The 14,633-nt window shown below is 38.1% G+C and overlaps 1 protein-coding gene across 3 annotated transcripts; it reads right to left on the bottom strand.

Annotated features, from left to right (window-relative positions):
• Positions 1-1,001: 1,001 nt before the first annotated feature.
• On the bottom strand, positions 1,002-14,244 carry LOC105939938 (G-protein coupled receptor-associated protein LMBRD2B). Of its 3 annotated transcripts, none has more exons than XM_036143795.1 (18): positions 14,128-14,244; positions 13,174-13,399; positions 12,902-12,987; positions 11,157-11,255; positions 10,860-11,027; positions 10,535-10,745; positions 10,313-10,387; positions 9,630-9,734; positions 9,354-9,534; positions 8,208-8,380; positions 7,961-8,094; positions 6,880-6,985; positions 6,635-6,732; positions 6,137-6,240; positions 5,077-5,123; positions 4,814-4,919; positions 2,830-2,911; positions 1,002-2,714 (listed from the first exon to the last, which is right to left on the bottom strand). In XM_036143795.1, exons 2-18 carry the CDS (start codon positions 13,345-13,347, stop codon positions 2,651-2,653), a joined length of 2,013 nt encoding a protein of 670 aa, XP_035999688.1. In that variant the 5' UTR covers positions 13,348-13,399; positions 14,128-14,244; the 3' UTR covers positions 1,002-2,650. The 3 variants fall into 3 exon arrangements, with proteins under 3 accessions (XP_035999688.1, XP_035999690.1, XP_035999689.1); XM_036143797.1 differs by having other exon boundaries at positions 4,817-4,919; XM_036143796.1 differs by having other exon boundaries at positions 13,174-13,396; positions 14,129-14,244.
• Positions 14,245-14,633: the final 389 nt, after the last annotated feature.

Genomic DNA, 14,633 nt, shown 5'->3' with positions numbered 1-14,633 from the left:
ATTAGATGTACAGTTTTCTATTCCGTTCATCCATCTATCCTTCACGCTATTAGATAGATAGATAGATAGATAGATAGATAGATAGATAGATAGATAGATAGATAGATAGATAGATAGATAGATAGATAGATAGATAGATAGATAGATAGGTCCTGACTACAGCGTCAGTGAGTTTTGTGCCAAGTTTTTTTTACTCTCATCTTTTCATTAAGGAATAATAATAATAATAATAATAATTATTATTATTATTATTATTATTATGCGTGTTATTATTTGTGTGTTTAATAATAACACACACACACACACAAAAATAACGTTCAGTGCACTGACAGCACCATTAATATCTCTGGATATATCCCAGACACCGAATAAGACAACAGAAGAAACACGTTAGTCAAAGAATGAATTTGGTTTCTCACTATTTAAGTAAAAAAAAATAATTATAAAAAAAAGCTTTCTTTATTGGTCTGGAATATCTTAATTTCCAGAGAAAAATATATATCATTAGCCATTAACCAAAATCCAAAGTGCAATGAATCTAAGGATTTCAGTTCTTTGTTTTAATAACTGACATAAACTAAGTTTGGTTTCTGAATAATTAAGGCACACCTGTATTACTTGTGTTATTTTCACACTCGTGTCATTATGTTGTTCTGTATCCCTGTGTGGGCTTCTGCTGTACACTTAATGTAAATTTTCCTGCCTGGTTCTCTTTATTATTATTTTCATCATCACCATTGTAATTAATTGAAACTGAGCTGCGTGAAAGTACATTTTCACCTTTCACACACAATAAGACCTAACAGAAAAGAGTTACCATTACATCATAGCTCAGTTGCTGTCCCCAAATACCACTTTATTTCCTCTTCAGCCCCTACCACTGCAATTTATGAGGTGCAATAAAAACAAGACGTCAAGTAAGATAAACTATCGAAACGAAATACATCTTTATGCTTGATTTTAGGAGATTAAATGTGACACTTAACATTCATAGCAAATGACAACATTAAAACAAACATTTATTAAATAAAACACACCATCAGAGAAACTCGTGTCATTCCATTTTCAAATACAATACATATGAAATCCAAAATAAAATGGAAAATCTACAAAATGAAACAAGTTAAGGGTTAAACATTGATTTACATCTTCTGTGTCAGGTGAAGACAAGAATCCATAATAAAGTATTGGTGCGTCTCCTTTTTGTATTCATAAGAAACTGCATGTGTGGTACAGAGATTTGCAGGAAAATATTACCAGTAAAACAAACAAACCAAAAAAAGATAATTACATACATTTATTTCAAAAAGGGCTGGTCGTACACGCCCGTCCCTGTTAGCAATCCCTCTGTAAACTATTAAGAGAATCTGGCTGTTTAAATAGTTTCCGTTTTATGTATAAACTGCATCAATTAGATGCATCTTCTGATTACTGAATACTGAGCCGATGTGACATGTGAATTTCTCCGATGCGAGATCAATAAAGCCTATCTTATCTTATCCGGATACAGTCTACAAAAGAGGTCAATAATAATACTTTTCTTGTGAATATAAATGTATTAACTTTCACAAAACAGGAATGGATCGGTGCAAATAGGCATGGTATACATCTGGATACTCTGAATCACCTCAGCCTGGAGGAAGAAACCGTCTTAGTGGCGGCAGATTTTTGGCAAACAGTGCTTTGTGGCGCCGGCCTGAAGGTAAAAGTCTACACAGTTTGTGTGCAGGATGCGTGCGGTCTGCAGAGGTGCTAGCTGCCCTTTTCCTGACTAATGAGAATTTAAATGAATTATGTTGAGATGAGAGAAGATTCAGTCGTATCAGCTTTATTCCTTGCAAGAAATGAAATGTTGAAGATGTCCAACCCCCCTGAACTCTGGTACAATGTTTTGCGGTCACCTGGACCTTTTTCTCTAACACACATATTCCCAAGCACAGTTCCTGGTATTTACAATCTCAGTTCCAAGCCTGCCTTCCACTCAAAAGCTTGCTTGAAGAACAAAAACTCTTTGAAGTGTTCTCCAGTGATAGGCTACACACAGTAAGGGACCGTAATCAAATCACACCCCTCACACCCTGTGAGGAGGAAAAACACCTCTATGTTAGTTGTATTTGAATTTTCTTGTAACTTCGACCAAAGACATGTACAAGTCCAGGTTGGAGGAGATCCTCGCTGCAGACCTAACTGGACCTGTCCTGTTTTTTGTGGATGAGCAAAACCACACAGTGATGGACAAACAGGATGGACTGAATATCGGCAGCGTAGAAGATGACCAGCAGCTCCAGTGGAAGGTGGAGGGACAGTGTGTGAGGACCAGCTCAGGGCTGAGGTGAAGTCCATAGAGAGGACCCTGGTGTTTGTCCCTGGGTGGTCGAGGTTGTGCAGGATGAAGAGTAGTCAGTGCTGGCTCTCAGGCATGAGGCGGAGACATTGTCAGGTCCTTCCTGCAGCTTTTCTGGTCTTGTGACACTAAAAGGTCCTATTCACATCTTCCTCAGAGTGCTTAAATCCGGGCAGGGGGTCGGTTTTCATTCCACAGAATCTGTCCCTTGCATTTAAAGTTTCTTAAAAAAATAGAAATTCTAAATAACTTATATGATTTCTGGTATTTATTGGCTTTCTGATTGTCCAAAAGATCTTGGTTTTATTACACATCATCAAAGAAGCCCGTCAGAGAAGGTGACAGAGACAGATAACGTCCAGTCGTGGATCTATGGAGTTCAACACAAAGACACAAAATCAATAACATAGATGGATATTTAGAGATTAAGTCCCTTTTGGACAAAAAGTAAAAATTAAACATTTTCTGTTTAGTGAAAACATTACCTTCTATTTGGTATCTCATCACTGGAGTTATCCTGCAGTAAACTTGTATGCAGCTCCTCTGCATTTCCATCCCCTATAGCGACTGCAATAATGGAGAAAGACAGAAGCACAAAATTGGCTCAACGGGGGGATGAGGGATGTAAGTGATCTTAAGATCCACTAAGGTCACGACAAAATAGGGCTGGGCGATAAAGAAAAAAAGCATATCGATAAAACAGAAATCATATTGATCGATATTGATAATTATCAACAAATTCAAAACATATATTTTAAGTGCAGCCCTGGCCATTTTATTCTGTTGCTTAGTGACCAATTTTTTAGATACAGAACACACAAAAACTGAATTAAAACTCAACTCTTTATTCCACCAACTGTTTACCAAAATCGTGAGTTTTTATAAAAAGAAAAAACAACGCGTGCTCTCTGAACTGTTTGAAAGAGGCGGAGTTATGTGACGGAGCGTTCCTGGGTCTGTTTGTGATTGGTTGGGAGGATGCAATGATTGTAATATTAACATACTAGAATGCAATAGGAAGGAAAACTGTTATTCTATTGAACTTTTTATTGACCCTTTTTATTCTATCTTCGATATATATCTATCGATCAATATATATTGTTATTGAATTATCGTCCAGCCCTACGACAAAAGTAAAAAGTGATGTAATAAAAATAGTCGATGAATAAGCATGGCTCAAATGTACTTTGACCCATGCTTTGCAAAAATTCTTAAGGTTGTTTATAGGTCTGTCTAATTAATTGGCAACATTTGTGCTCCCTTGTACAGGGCAGCAGTTGGGTTTTTACATAAAATGGTATTAAACAGTTAAAGTAGTATTCAATAAATTGGAATACAAGTTCTGATGAAATGCGTTTGTCAGATTAAAGTACCGGTACCAATTAACGCAACACAGGGTATCTTTTAGCCACTAGGGGCACTAGACCAGTAACATTCAGGTTTAGTAATCTAAAGGGGTCCTTGGAAAAATTGTACCGCAGCTAAGGGGTCCCTGGCCACAAAAAACGTTGAGAACCCCTGCTCTACATTATCCTAAGAGTCACCCATTGAAACAGGGAGAGGGAGAGGATGAGGCAGAGCTAGGGGGAGAGGGAGAGGGATAAGGAGGGGAGCTCCAGGAGCCAGGACGAGGACGGGGCAGAACACAGGCTTATTCATCTGATTATGAAAGGCTGCAGGAACTTCAACAGAGAAGGAAAGCTGACATCCAGGTTTGTGAACTATATTTACTGTATTTTGTAATAATAGCCATGGCCATGACAAAGCCTAACTGGATGATGAGAAAAGTAGAAGCGTGTAAGGTTAGCTTTGGTGTTTAAGGGGCGCTCAGACCACCGTTAAGCGGCGCTCTTGGTCACATGACCCATCCAGAGGCGGATTTGCACCTCCCGAGTGATATAGCCGAGTGTTTGAGAAGGACAGCCCACACCGAGCATCCATATGTGCCAAGTGCTGTATACTGAGCTAATAATTGGGTCAATACTTACACGGTGCTGCTTTAGCAATAACAACCTTTGAGCAGGTATTAAATTCTATCTACATTTTATTTTTTGGTATATCTTAATCATGTAAAGCACTTTGTATTGTCTTGTACTGAATTGTGCTATATAAATAAATTTGCCTTGCCTTGCCTTGCCTAAACATACTTTTCATTAAGCTTACATGTATTTGTTTTTCTGGTCTGATGTGATAATCTACTCCTAAATGTGTTTTTATTAGCTGTAAGTGAATGTTCACAGAAATATTGTTTACAGAAATGTTTTCATATTGTTTACAGAACCAAAGACATGAAAACATCAGTCTGGGTGTAATTAAGCTATATGATGCGCTTAACTTAGTGAATCAAGAGACTATAAAAAAACAATATCAATGGTATTCTAATTTATTGAATATGAATAATTTACTGTACAACTTGTTATACTATTGGCTGAAATCACAAGAAGTACTAAAATCCTCATGAATCCTCACCACCTTTCCTGATCTCTGTTTCAGGGCTGTTCTCGTGGCTCAACTCGGTATAACCGGCTCGGTTTCGCTCAGAGGTGGCCTGGACTCCATATCTCTCCCTCCAGGCCTAAAGCAGAAGCCAAAACAGTCACATAAACGCCTGATAATGCTTTACACTAATAAATACGGTCTCAGTGAGAAAACAGAGTGAAGTAAAAAAAAATAAAAATTATCACTTGCGAAGATGATGTACTGGAAAATAAAAAAATACAAAGAGTCTTTACCCATCTTCGATTTTGGCCATCCTCTGCTTTTTGCCTCATTCTCCTTTCTAGAAATTAATAGAATTAAGCATCCAGTTAAGCTCATGAGCAAGAATTTCTTAGCAAAAAGAAGCAAAACATGTACATAATGTCTCTAACAAGATGGTTCTCACAAAGTTTCCATTTCAGACTCAAATTTCTAGATTTTTCTACTGCTTCTTATAACAATCTGACCGTTTCAGAGTAAATATTGACTTTAAAAAAGCTCGTAGTGTAATTTGGTTTTATTGGCAGTATGTTTCACAACACCGGAGTTGGCTTCTGATTTGGCAGTGATTTAAATACCTATTTCATGACTATTTTAGTCATCTGGAATAACGTAGACTAGAACTATTTTAATATCTACTCCATTTAAATCAGCCAAATCAAGACTGGACTGTTATACGCCAAATATAGCTTATTTCCATTTAAACTTGTGAATTTTGAAACATTTAATTGATTTTTAAAAATAATAAAATAAATAATAATAATCTATAAACAATCGTAAACTTTTGTTTACAAAGTTTGGATAAAGAGCTCAAACTACAAATTGTTTCACAAAATGCAGGATGGTTGTGTGTATCTTTAGGAAATAATAACTTGAGCATGCCATATATTTTAAAAGCTTTTTAAACAAAGTGAAAAAAGGGGGGAAACCTCACAAGCAATGAGCTATGAGCAGTAAAGTATAAGCAGATAAAGAATTAGGAGTTTAGAAATACTATAATAAGTTAAAAACCTGATTATATTGTATTTAAAAAAGGTTCTTCTGCATTAAACAGCAAGCGTCACCAAATATATTGCAGGCATACAGAGTCTGAATGTGTGGTTTAAGATTAAGACACATTTATTGCAGTCCAGGCAGTTCTCCATAACACTGCATACAACAATATTACATATAATACAGCAACCTGTGATATACTGTGCAGCTCTATAGGAAACTTGAAAACATGCATACCAATACCTCAGGATTATTATACACTGAATATCCTCTGGGCCCGAAATGCTGCGGCAGGTGACTGAACCAATTAAAAAATATTACCTCTTCTAATCAGCTCCTTGCCTTCATCTACCAGGTCAGAGGTCCAGTCGTCGTCGGTAATGTACTGATAGAAGCCCAGGAGGTTTAAACAGCGAGAGCCCAGCCTATAAAAAAACATTTAAAGAAACACAATTACAAACTATGGGCAAGTACTATATTCTATTTATGCAGTATTTAAAGTACATTTTAACAAAAAAGGGCTCATCAGAGCAGGGCCTTTGCCAAATAGACATTATGCAGAGTGCATTTAAAGCGAGGTCACGTGACAGAGAGCATAGAGCTGATACTGAATGTAAAATGTCCGTCCCAGTTCTGTGTATATAGAAGTTAAAAATCTAAAAAGTTAAATGTTTTAGCTATCACACATTACTGCATCTATAAATACATCAGCATTATACACCAATTTTCACCTAATATTCCGCATTCTGTTCTGGCGCCCATCATATAATATGGGATAAATGGATCTAAACTTTGCATAGTTCTGTGTGGTTGCCTTACTTGTAAATGGTTGCAATGCAGAGCAGCAACACCAACATGGGATAATAGATGTAGAATCCATCAGATATGACCGGCAGCAGCCGCATGGAGCCCATAATCTGACAGGGAAGCACAAAGACAAAACATGCATCACTATATTTGGTTTGAACACAAAGATGAACCTTTATTTTAATTTTATTTTTTCCTTTTTTTTTTTCGACCGGTGAAGTATTTGGTAGTTTGAATGAGAGTGCATGTGAACTCACAGAGGTGTAGGATGTCTGTATTTTGTCCTGGTGTGAGAAGGCAGAGTCCATATGAATCAGGCCCAAGAAGTTGAGACACAAAGGAGGAGTCAGACGACAAAACAGCCTTGGTAAAGAAAGACAGAGACATCACCGGATATGTCATGTTACGATCACCACCTATCCCAAAACGTGCTTGGTCTTAAGATTTTAATCTTTAACATTGTTTATTTAAATCTCAGTAAAACAAAATGAAAATCAAGCATTTAAGTAGAAGAAAAGCACATTTTCAAAGCGATTAATACAAAATCTTAGAATAATTCACCTTTTATGTAGGGCTCTACGATTTTGCTAAAAATCAAAATTGCGATATATTTTGACCCTAATTGCAATTGAGATTTAATTTTGACTTGTCTCTGCATTAACCACAAACAACAATAACTGCCTGTAGTTAAAGATGTTTGTAAACAAAGACTATTTAAAACAAGAAATGTCACTGTTTTTATTAATCAGAATATTATTATTCAAGAGAATAGCTTGTTGAGTTGGACACCAATCCCTGTTGAACATAAAGTGCAACCAACAAACAAGACTACGTATTAAACAGTTTGACCAGTGCTTAATGCTTTGATGAGATTCCTGAAAGTTTCTGGTAAAAAGAGTATGATTATATAAACCCTAAATCAATTTGAAAATTGTGTTTTCTTAAAATTGCGATCATACTTCAAATGGGATTAGTTGATTACTCTTATGTAAACTTTCTGTACACTGCATAAACGGATCTAAAAATAAGTAAAATGTTGTTAAAGGTAGTGCATTTTCCATGATTTGAGCAGGTAAATAAGATTATTTGCCAATGAAATGAGCATTTTGACCCCTAAAATAAGATAATTAGATATCCTGCACTTAAGATAAGATGATGGAGATGGATTGTTCTTATTTTAAGTGCAAAAATCTTATTCCATTGGCAAATCAGCGTATTTACCTGCTCAAATCAGGGACAAATACACTGATTTTAAGAACATTTTACTTATTTTTAGTTCAGTTTTTTGCAGTAAGAAACGATGTGAAATCTTTCAGGCCTTCTGTGCGACGGACGTACATGCCGCTGAACTGCAGGCTGTAAGCGTCGGTCTGGTGATGCGGTATAAGGTGATAGTAGTTGAAGACCCGTATCCTGAACACCGTGGAGTAGACGCACACGCACATGAAGAGGATGCTGACAAAGCACACCATCTGGTGAACAAAAAAGGTAAAGGGTAAAAAAAATGGGGGTTAGATTTTTATTAAAAGGCAAAAATCCTGACTTTGATGCCAAAATCTTGGTCGGGAAATTAAAAGGAGTTTACCTCAATAAAAACGTTTTGTTCAGCTTTCTGGATGAAGATGGCAAACAGGGAGAGGACGGGGCGCGTGCTGAAGAAGGTGCACTCAGACCAGACGACCGCTACAGAGAGGAGAGACAGGAGCACCGCCAGCAGCCTGCAGAAAGTCTTCCTGAACACACACTCCCAGTACCACTCTGAGCACCACACACAGAAGGAAATACAGGCCATGAATGGGGACACCGACATATGTAGTTATACATATCAAATATTCCAAAAAAGTAAAAAAAAATAATAAAAAAATCCAGAAAGCTTTCTCAATTTAAATGTCTGGAGTAGTGTGGAGTCCCAAGCTTTATATTATTGCCCAAAAAGGTCTTGTTATGGCTTAGATGACATGCAACTTAAACCGAATCTGGTCCACCCCTTAGCATTGGGGAGTCATAGGGGTGGACCAATTTAGTTACCTTTTGGGCAATAATAATACATATATTTATTTATTTTTTACTTTTTTTGGAATGATCATGACCTGGATGACTGAGAATCTTCACCTACATATCAAATACTGTAGATTCCAAATAATTATCAGGCAAACATCACTGCATTCATGACTCTGGTGTGAGATAAAAACTGAACTCAGATCTAAAATATTCTTAACAAAGCATCTTTTTGCAAGCACTTTTATGATTTGTGCAGCTAAAAACAGCATTTTATCTTACTTTTTCATGCAAATACAAACACGAGTAGTTTGTTCAAACCAGGGACATACAGAGATTATAATTTGAACGTCTGCATATCCCTAAAAAACAAAAACAAAAGAAAAACAAAGATAATTTTCGGGATAAAACAGACCAGGCCAGTGTTGTGTACAAAAACCTGTAATAAACTAAAAAAACGAAATGTCCCCCCAATGAAGATAGTGAATGTACTTTTATATCATTCAATGATAAAATGGTTGATATCCACAGAATTTTGTCATTGAGGACAGAGATTAAGACATCTCTCACCATACGTCCTTGGCTGCACTGATCACAATGGTACAAATGTTCACAAAAGGGGGATAATCCCCAGTACATTCGATCACAAAAATATTATATATGCTGAAATATTAACACATTAGGATATTTACTTCATCAGCGAATTGAAGATTGTGGCTCTGAACGAACTCACCGACAGTCGGGGTGTAGATGAATCTGCGGAACCAGCCCAGGTGGTTCGAGGTGGGGCTGCTGGTGATGACTCGTAGCGCACTGCTCTGGCTTTTAGCCACATCTTCCAGATGAAGGGCCTCATCCAACAAGAGGGACCACTGAACCTGAGCCTGGCTGTGCCTCTGCACTGCAGAAATCACCTGCATGAAACGCAAACAGAGCCCCGCTTCACTTAACTCTCATTCACACCTCAGGTCCGTTTCCTCAAAGTCGCAGACGAAAAGACGATAGTTACCTTTTCGTGAAGTTTGATCAGCCCGCGTTTGGTAGGAACGGCGCCGTCCTCGCGGCCGGAGTGTTCCACGTTTCTTCCCATCTCTTCCTGGTACCTCGTGGGACACTGGAATTCAACACGCAGGTTGTGTCACCGGGTTGTGGCATCGTGCAACATCAAAAGGCACGCATGCACAGCAGTGTTGTAGTACTCGAGTCCGAGACTCGAACTCGAGTCCGAGTCATTAGCTAAATTTAGAGACTCGTGACTTGACTTGGACTTGAGCACTGATGACTCGAACTCCTACATTCAGATCATTCTGACTCGGAAATTGAGAAAAAGACTCAACTTTTTTTTTATATCATTAGGCTATAATTTTAATATGTCATTAGAATATTATTTGGTGTATGATTTTAATATCTAAATTATTAGTGCAATGTGGTGGAGTGTGGATTTTTTTTTTTAGTTTAAAAACATATAGGCTATGCTTACTTTAGTGCGGAACTTGGACTCGACTTGGATCAATAGTGACTCGACTCGGACTGGACTCAGATTTTTTTTTAATGACTTGGACTTGACTCGGACTTGAACACTGGAGACTCGAACCTGGACTCGGACTCGAGTCATAGTGACTTTACTTCAACACTGATGCACAGTGGGAGGAAGTGATGCTTCGTTAGCTGCGGGCCGTGTGTATGTCCCACCTTTGTCAGAATGGTGTCCACACATTTCCTGAGACCGTGGTTGAACCTCACAGATCTGTCGATGTCGCTGACCTCCTAATGACCGAAAATAATGTTGTTTTTTTTAACAATTGCAAACAAAAACACAGTGAAGACCAACATGAAGGTAATAAAAAGTTTTTGTTTAAAAGATTTTCCGATTTAGCTGAAATATATGTAACCTAAAAAGAAAAAAAAACTCACCTCCATAACGTCTGCTAAGGTCTCCTCGGCTGCAGCTTTCTCAGTTGCCAGCTTCGCTACCTTAAAGTAAGCTTTGGCCAGCAGGAAATCGTTTGAAGACGAGAGCCAATAAGATCGCGGGATCTCCACCAGGCCGTAGCCAAGCAACAGCACCAAGAGGAACAGGCCCCAGGTGTTAGCAGCTGCGATACCGATGGTCTGGAGCCCTGTCCTGCACGATTTTCATCATTTTAAAATAAAAAGCCAGGACAAACGGCGGCAACATGTGATGTATCGTCCGTGTGTGTTTCGCTTACTCTGGATGAATTCTAAACATTTGACGTACCAAGAAAGTTTCAGGTGGAGGTGAACGGCCGCATAGATCAGCAGGACGACGAAGATGAGGAGGTAGGTGCCGTAATAGATCGCATTTTGGATTAGAGCTGTTTTCACCTTCCCCAGAATGGAGAAGGCTCCGGAACGGGCGTAGGACTGCATGAAGGGCAACAGCAGCCTGGGCGGTCCCACAAACGAGAAAGACTGAGTCAGCACATACTGATACATTTTCTCTCTCTTAATAATAAAAAGTGTGATTTATCCTGCAGTGTAATCATCGGTCTGGGAGATGTAAGGAGTTTCTCACCATGTGAGAAACTGGGAAGTCCAGTACACGACTCTCCAAAACACCGGCAGGACGCCATCTGGGATGTAGCTCCAGGACTTCAAGCAGAAGTTTGCCGCACTGCAGTAGGCGAACATACACACAGAGTCACGAATAACGAAGATCAAACAGCTCTCAGCAGCTCTGCAAGCTTGGTTTTGGATCTGTGCAAGGTCACGTTAGCAAAACACTGGATGCAATTTAGCTGAAATCTCAAAATATGGAAACTTTACCAGTAGAAGAAAAACATTACCAGAAACAAAAAACAGGACACTCTACATCAGATCCCCGTTTCAGTTTTTATAATGTTGGATGAATAGAATGACATTTATCATAGCATGGTTTTCAGCTCAACAGCGTATGGCACCGATCAGAGGTTATTTGTGTGCGTTTTATTTATCTATAATTTAGTTACACTTTTTGTTGTTGGTCTCCTTTTGCATATGATTCACTTTTGTTCTGATGAAAAAAATTGCCTACTTTTATCCAGTACACTGAAAAAAGTATTTAACTGTTTCAGAAATCACCACAAAACAACAAAAAACTATCTTGAAGCTGTTTTTTATTTGCTGCAACAAATGAAACAGATCATTTGGTCTGATCGTCTATTTCAAAAGCTCAAATACTCAGAGCTTATGGGTGGACACAGAAAACTGCAGGCACCTCAGAAAGGTAGCAGCACTTACGGTTTTAACCTTTAGGAGTCAGTGTTGAGCATCCATTAGATATTATAAGCATATTATTATTATTATAAGTTTAACAGATATTATTATAAGTTTAACAGCACACGGTTGTCTATTTGTGGCTTTTTTATACATTCGTCATAACAAATCTGCAATAAGTGGATGTTATCCTTCAGGCACCTGGTAAAAGGTGTTTGTAACGCTTGGAAGAGCCTGGGGCTGGGCAGTATACTGAGATTTTAAAAATATCAACAACAAAAATTTCAAAACATATAACGTGAGACTATATTGTTTATATCAAGATGGTCTATGTTGCGTTAGAATTATACTTTAACGTATTCTAGTAGGTTGTTTTTCGGCCGTTTCTTACATTTATCTACAACCTATTTGGGATAAAGCTTTGATTCAGAGATGTCTTTTTATTATTACTTGATGAAAAGAAAAACATATCGAGTTAAATGTGGTATGTTGGCATTCGGATTAAAAATATTGAGATATTACGTTTGGTTCATATCGCCCAGCCTTAGAAGGGCCACTTAGTAATTGTCAACATGAAAAAATTTTTACAAAGTGGTAAACTACGAATTGAAAGAACTTCCTTTTTTCAGCTAAACTTTGTGACAAAGTTGCAGAAAACATTAGCTTACCCAGTAGGTCTGAGAACCACAGCCATGTAAGTTTTTTTTTTTTTTAATTGCTGTCACAGGAAACCACTGAGCAAATAACCTAATTTGAAACGCTAAAATAAGAGATCCACCCATGCTAAATAGAGAGGCTCAAGGAAATAGTCTAAGGACTGGAATCAGGTGATTTATAGGTTGCTCGCTTCTAAACAGCCTCAAGATTCTGTTCTGAACCAGTTAGCGATTCCCTTTTGAGTTTTCATAATCAGGGATGTATTTATATATTTTTAGTTAACATTCTCAAACATCAGAAGTTAAGAGTATAGTACCACTAGTAGATTGTTGGCTTCTAAAGCTTAAAAGTGCTTAATAAATCCCCCCCTTCCCCCCAACTAAAAGAAATCACAAACATTTAGTTTACCTTGCAGGTTGGAACAAAGCTTGTTCGCTCTGGGATGCAGAGGAGGTGCGGTTTGAAAAGTCATGAATGCATTGGTTGTAGATGGTCTAAGGAAAGAGGAGAGCAAATATAATGACATAAATCATATTCAGTGCAACCAACAAGTGAAAAATGCATGTCGCTAAAGTAAAAAGGTTTGCACGGAAACCCACAGTCTACACTTGCCAAATCACATTTATCTTCCTAAACCGGCAGTAATATTGTTTTTGATTCTATATTTCATCAACCCGTACCGTGCTGACATCAAGTGGCAGGATGAACACGATGAGGAAGCAGAGGTACCAGGACAGGAGCGTCCCTAACAGGACCAGGCGCTGCTGCTTCTTCAAATCTCCATAACGATGGAGAAGGTAGAGGACCAGGAAGAAGACCGCGACAACCACAGCAGACAAAGCAGCAGCAGTCATGCCGGTAATAAATGATCAAATCCGATGCCCAAAGCTCATGATGGTGGCCGGCCTGATGGGAACCAAGAGATAGAGACGGGAAGTAAGACAGGAGCTCATGGCTACAGGCTTGGAAATCAGCTCTTATCTGTAAAAGAGCTGATTTCCAAGCCTGACCTCATCACTCTGGGCATAAGGGCTGGGATTAAAGGGACTGAGAGCCAGAAAATGAGAATCAAACAGTACAAAAAATTGGAGATGTGAACAATCGATAAAAGAGGGGAAAGTTAAAGGAGAAAAACAATAGGTTCAAGATTCAAGGAGTCTTTCTTGTCCCCGAAGGGTTATTTATTGCACAGCTAGTAGTGTTAGGTAAACATTTAAACAGCAATCACTCAGAGACAATAAAAAATAAAATGCTGAGAGATCATGTTATACAGCATTAACAAATATCTAATGCTGAGTGGATGTGTATCAAAAGGGGGGGGGGGGGGGGAGATCAAATAACAGGAATAGAAAGCATGCTAATTTGTAATAACACAGTAACGCGTATTTGTTTACGTTGTAAACTGACATGAATACGAAAACATCACCGCAAATTCGTCACCAGTTTGAACGTGTTATTGTTGCTGTCGTTGTATTTAAAGAGTGTTTACTACTATTTGAAACGTCATATGTAGTAAAATCAGGTCCAGCTCCAGGTGACCGCATACTTGCTTTATTAGTGGATTGTTCTGGACTTCATAAACCATAAAGCCTCAACCGGAAGACGATAAATGACTCCAGAAATCTAAATCTTACCTTTGACGATTCCTTGTTTGGCTAAAAGTGAGCTGACTGTTTTCAATTCCGTTTAATTTTCCTCGCAAGTCCAACTGCTGTACGAAACCTTTGAAACTACCAGTTTGCGTAACGAAAGTAAGCTACGTGTACCGTCACGTGTCTTCATGACGCAGCAAGGAATTGTGGGTATTGTAGGAAACAGTACACAGGGAGGTGAAAGGAGAGGGTTAGGGCCGGGGTTAACCCCTAACTACTCACTGTAGTTCCAATAAAATTGACCTTCTAGAGTTTACAAACTTAAAATGGACTCTCACACATGTATTTACTTTGTTTGTTTGTTTTCTTGCATTTTCTGTTTGTTTTTAGAAATTATCGTCTATATATGTACTATGGCCCTGATTTTGCTCCGATTGTACTGTCTAATTAAAAAAAGAAAGAAAAAAAAAAAAACGACATAAAACATCTCCCAAATGTAAATTATGTTTGAACATTAATCGTTTTCATGACGTAAGGCTTAAAATGAC

This window comes from Fundulus heteroclitus, chromosome 12 (genome assembly GCF_011125445.2).
Source record: "Fundulus heteroclitus isolate FHET01 chromosome 12, MU-UCD_Fhet_4.1, whole genome shotgun sequence".
NCBI classification, from domain to species: Eukaryota; Metazoa; Chordata; class Actinopteri; order Cyprinodontiformes; family Fundulidae; genus Fundulus; species Fundulus heteroclitus.
Note: the sequence above shows the minus strand (reverse complement) of the source record. Positions and strands in the feature narration are given on the sequence as shown.

What these genes read in the sequence shown, in the direction of transcription:
- LOC105939938 (XM_036143795.1), bottom strand. Translation starts at nt 13,347, where the DNA reads ATGACTGCTGCTGCTTTGTCTGCTGTGGTTGTCGCGGTCTTCTTCCTG. An exon ending in CTCCACCTGAAACTTTCTTG is followed by an intron (nt 10,746 to 10,859) that starts GTACGTCAAATG and finishes AAAATCGTGCAG; the next exon opens with GACAGGGCTCCAGACCATCG. An exon ending in TGGACACCATTCTGACAAAG is followed by an intron (nt 9,735 to 10,312) that starts GTGGGACATACA and finishes GTTGAATTCCAG; the next exon opens with TGTCCCACGAGGTACCAGGA.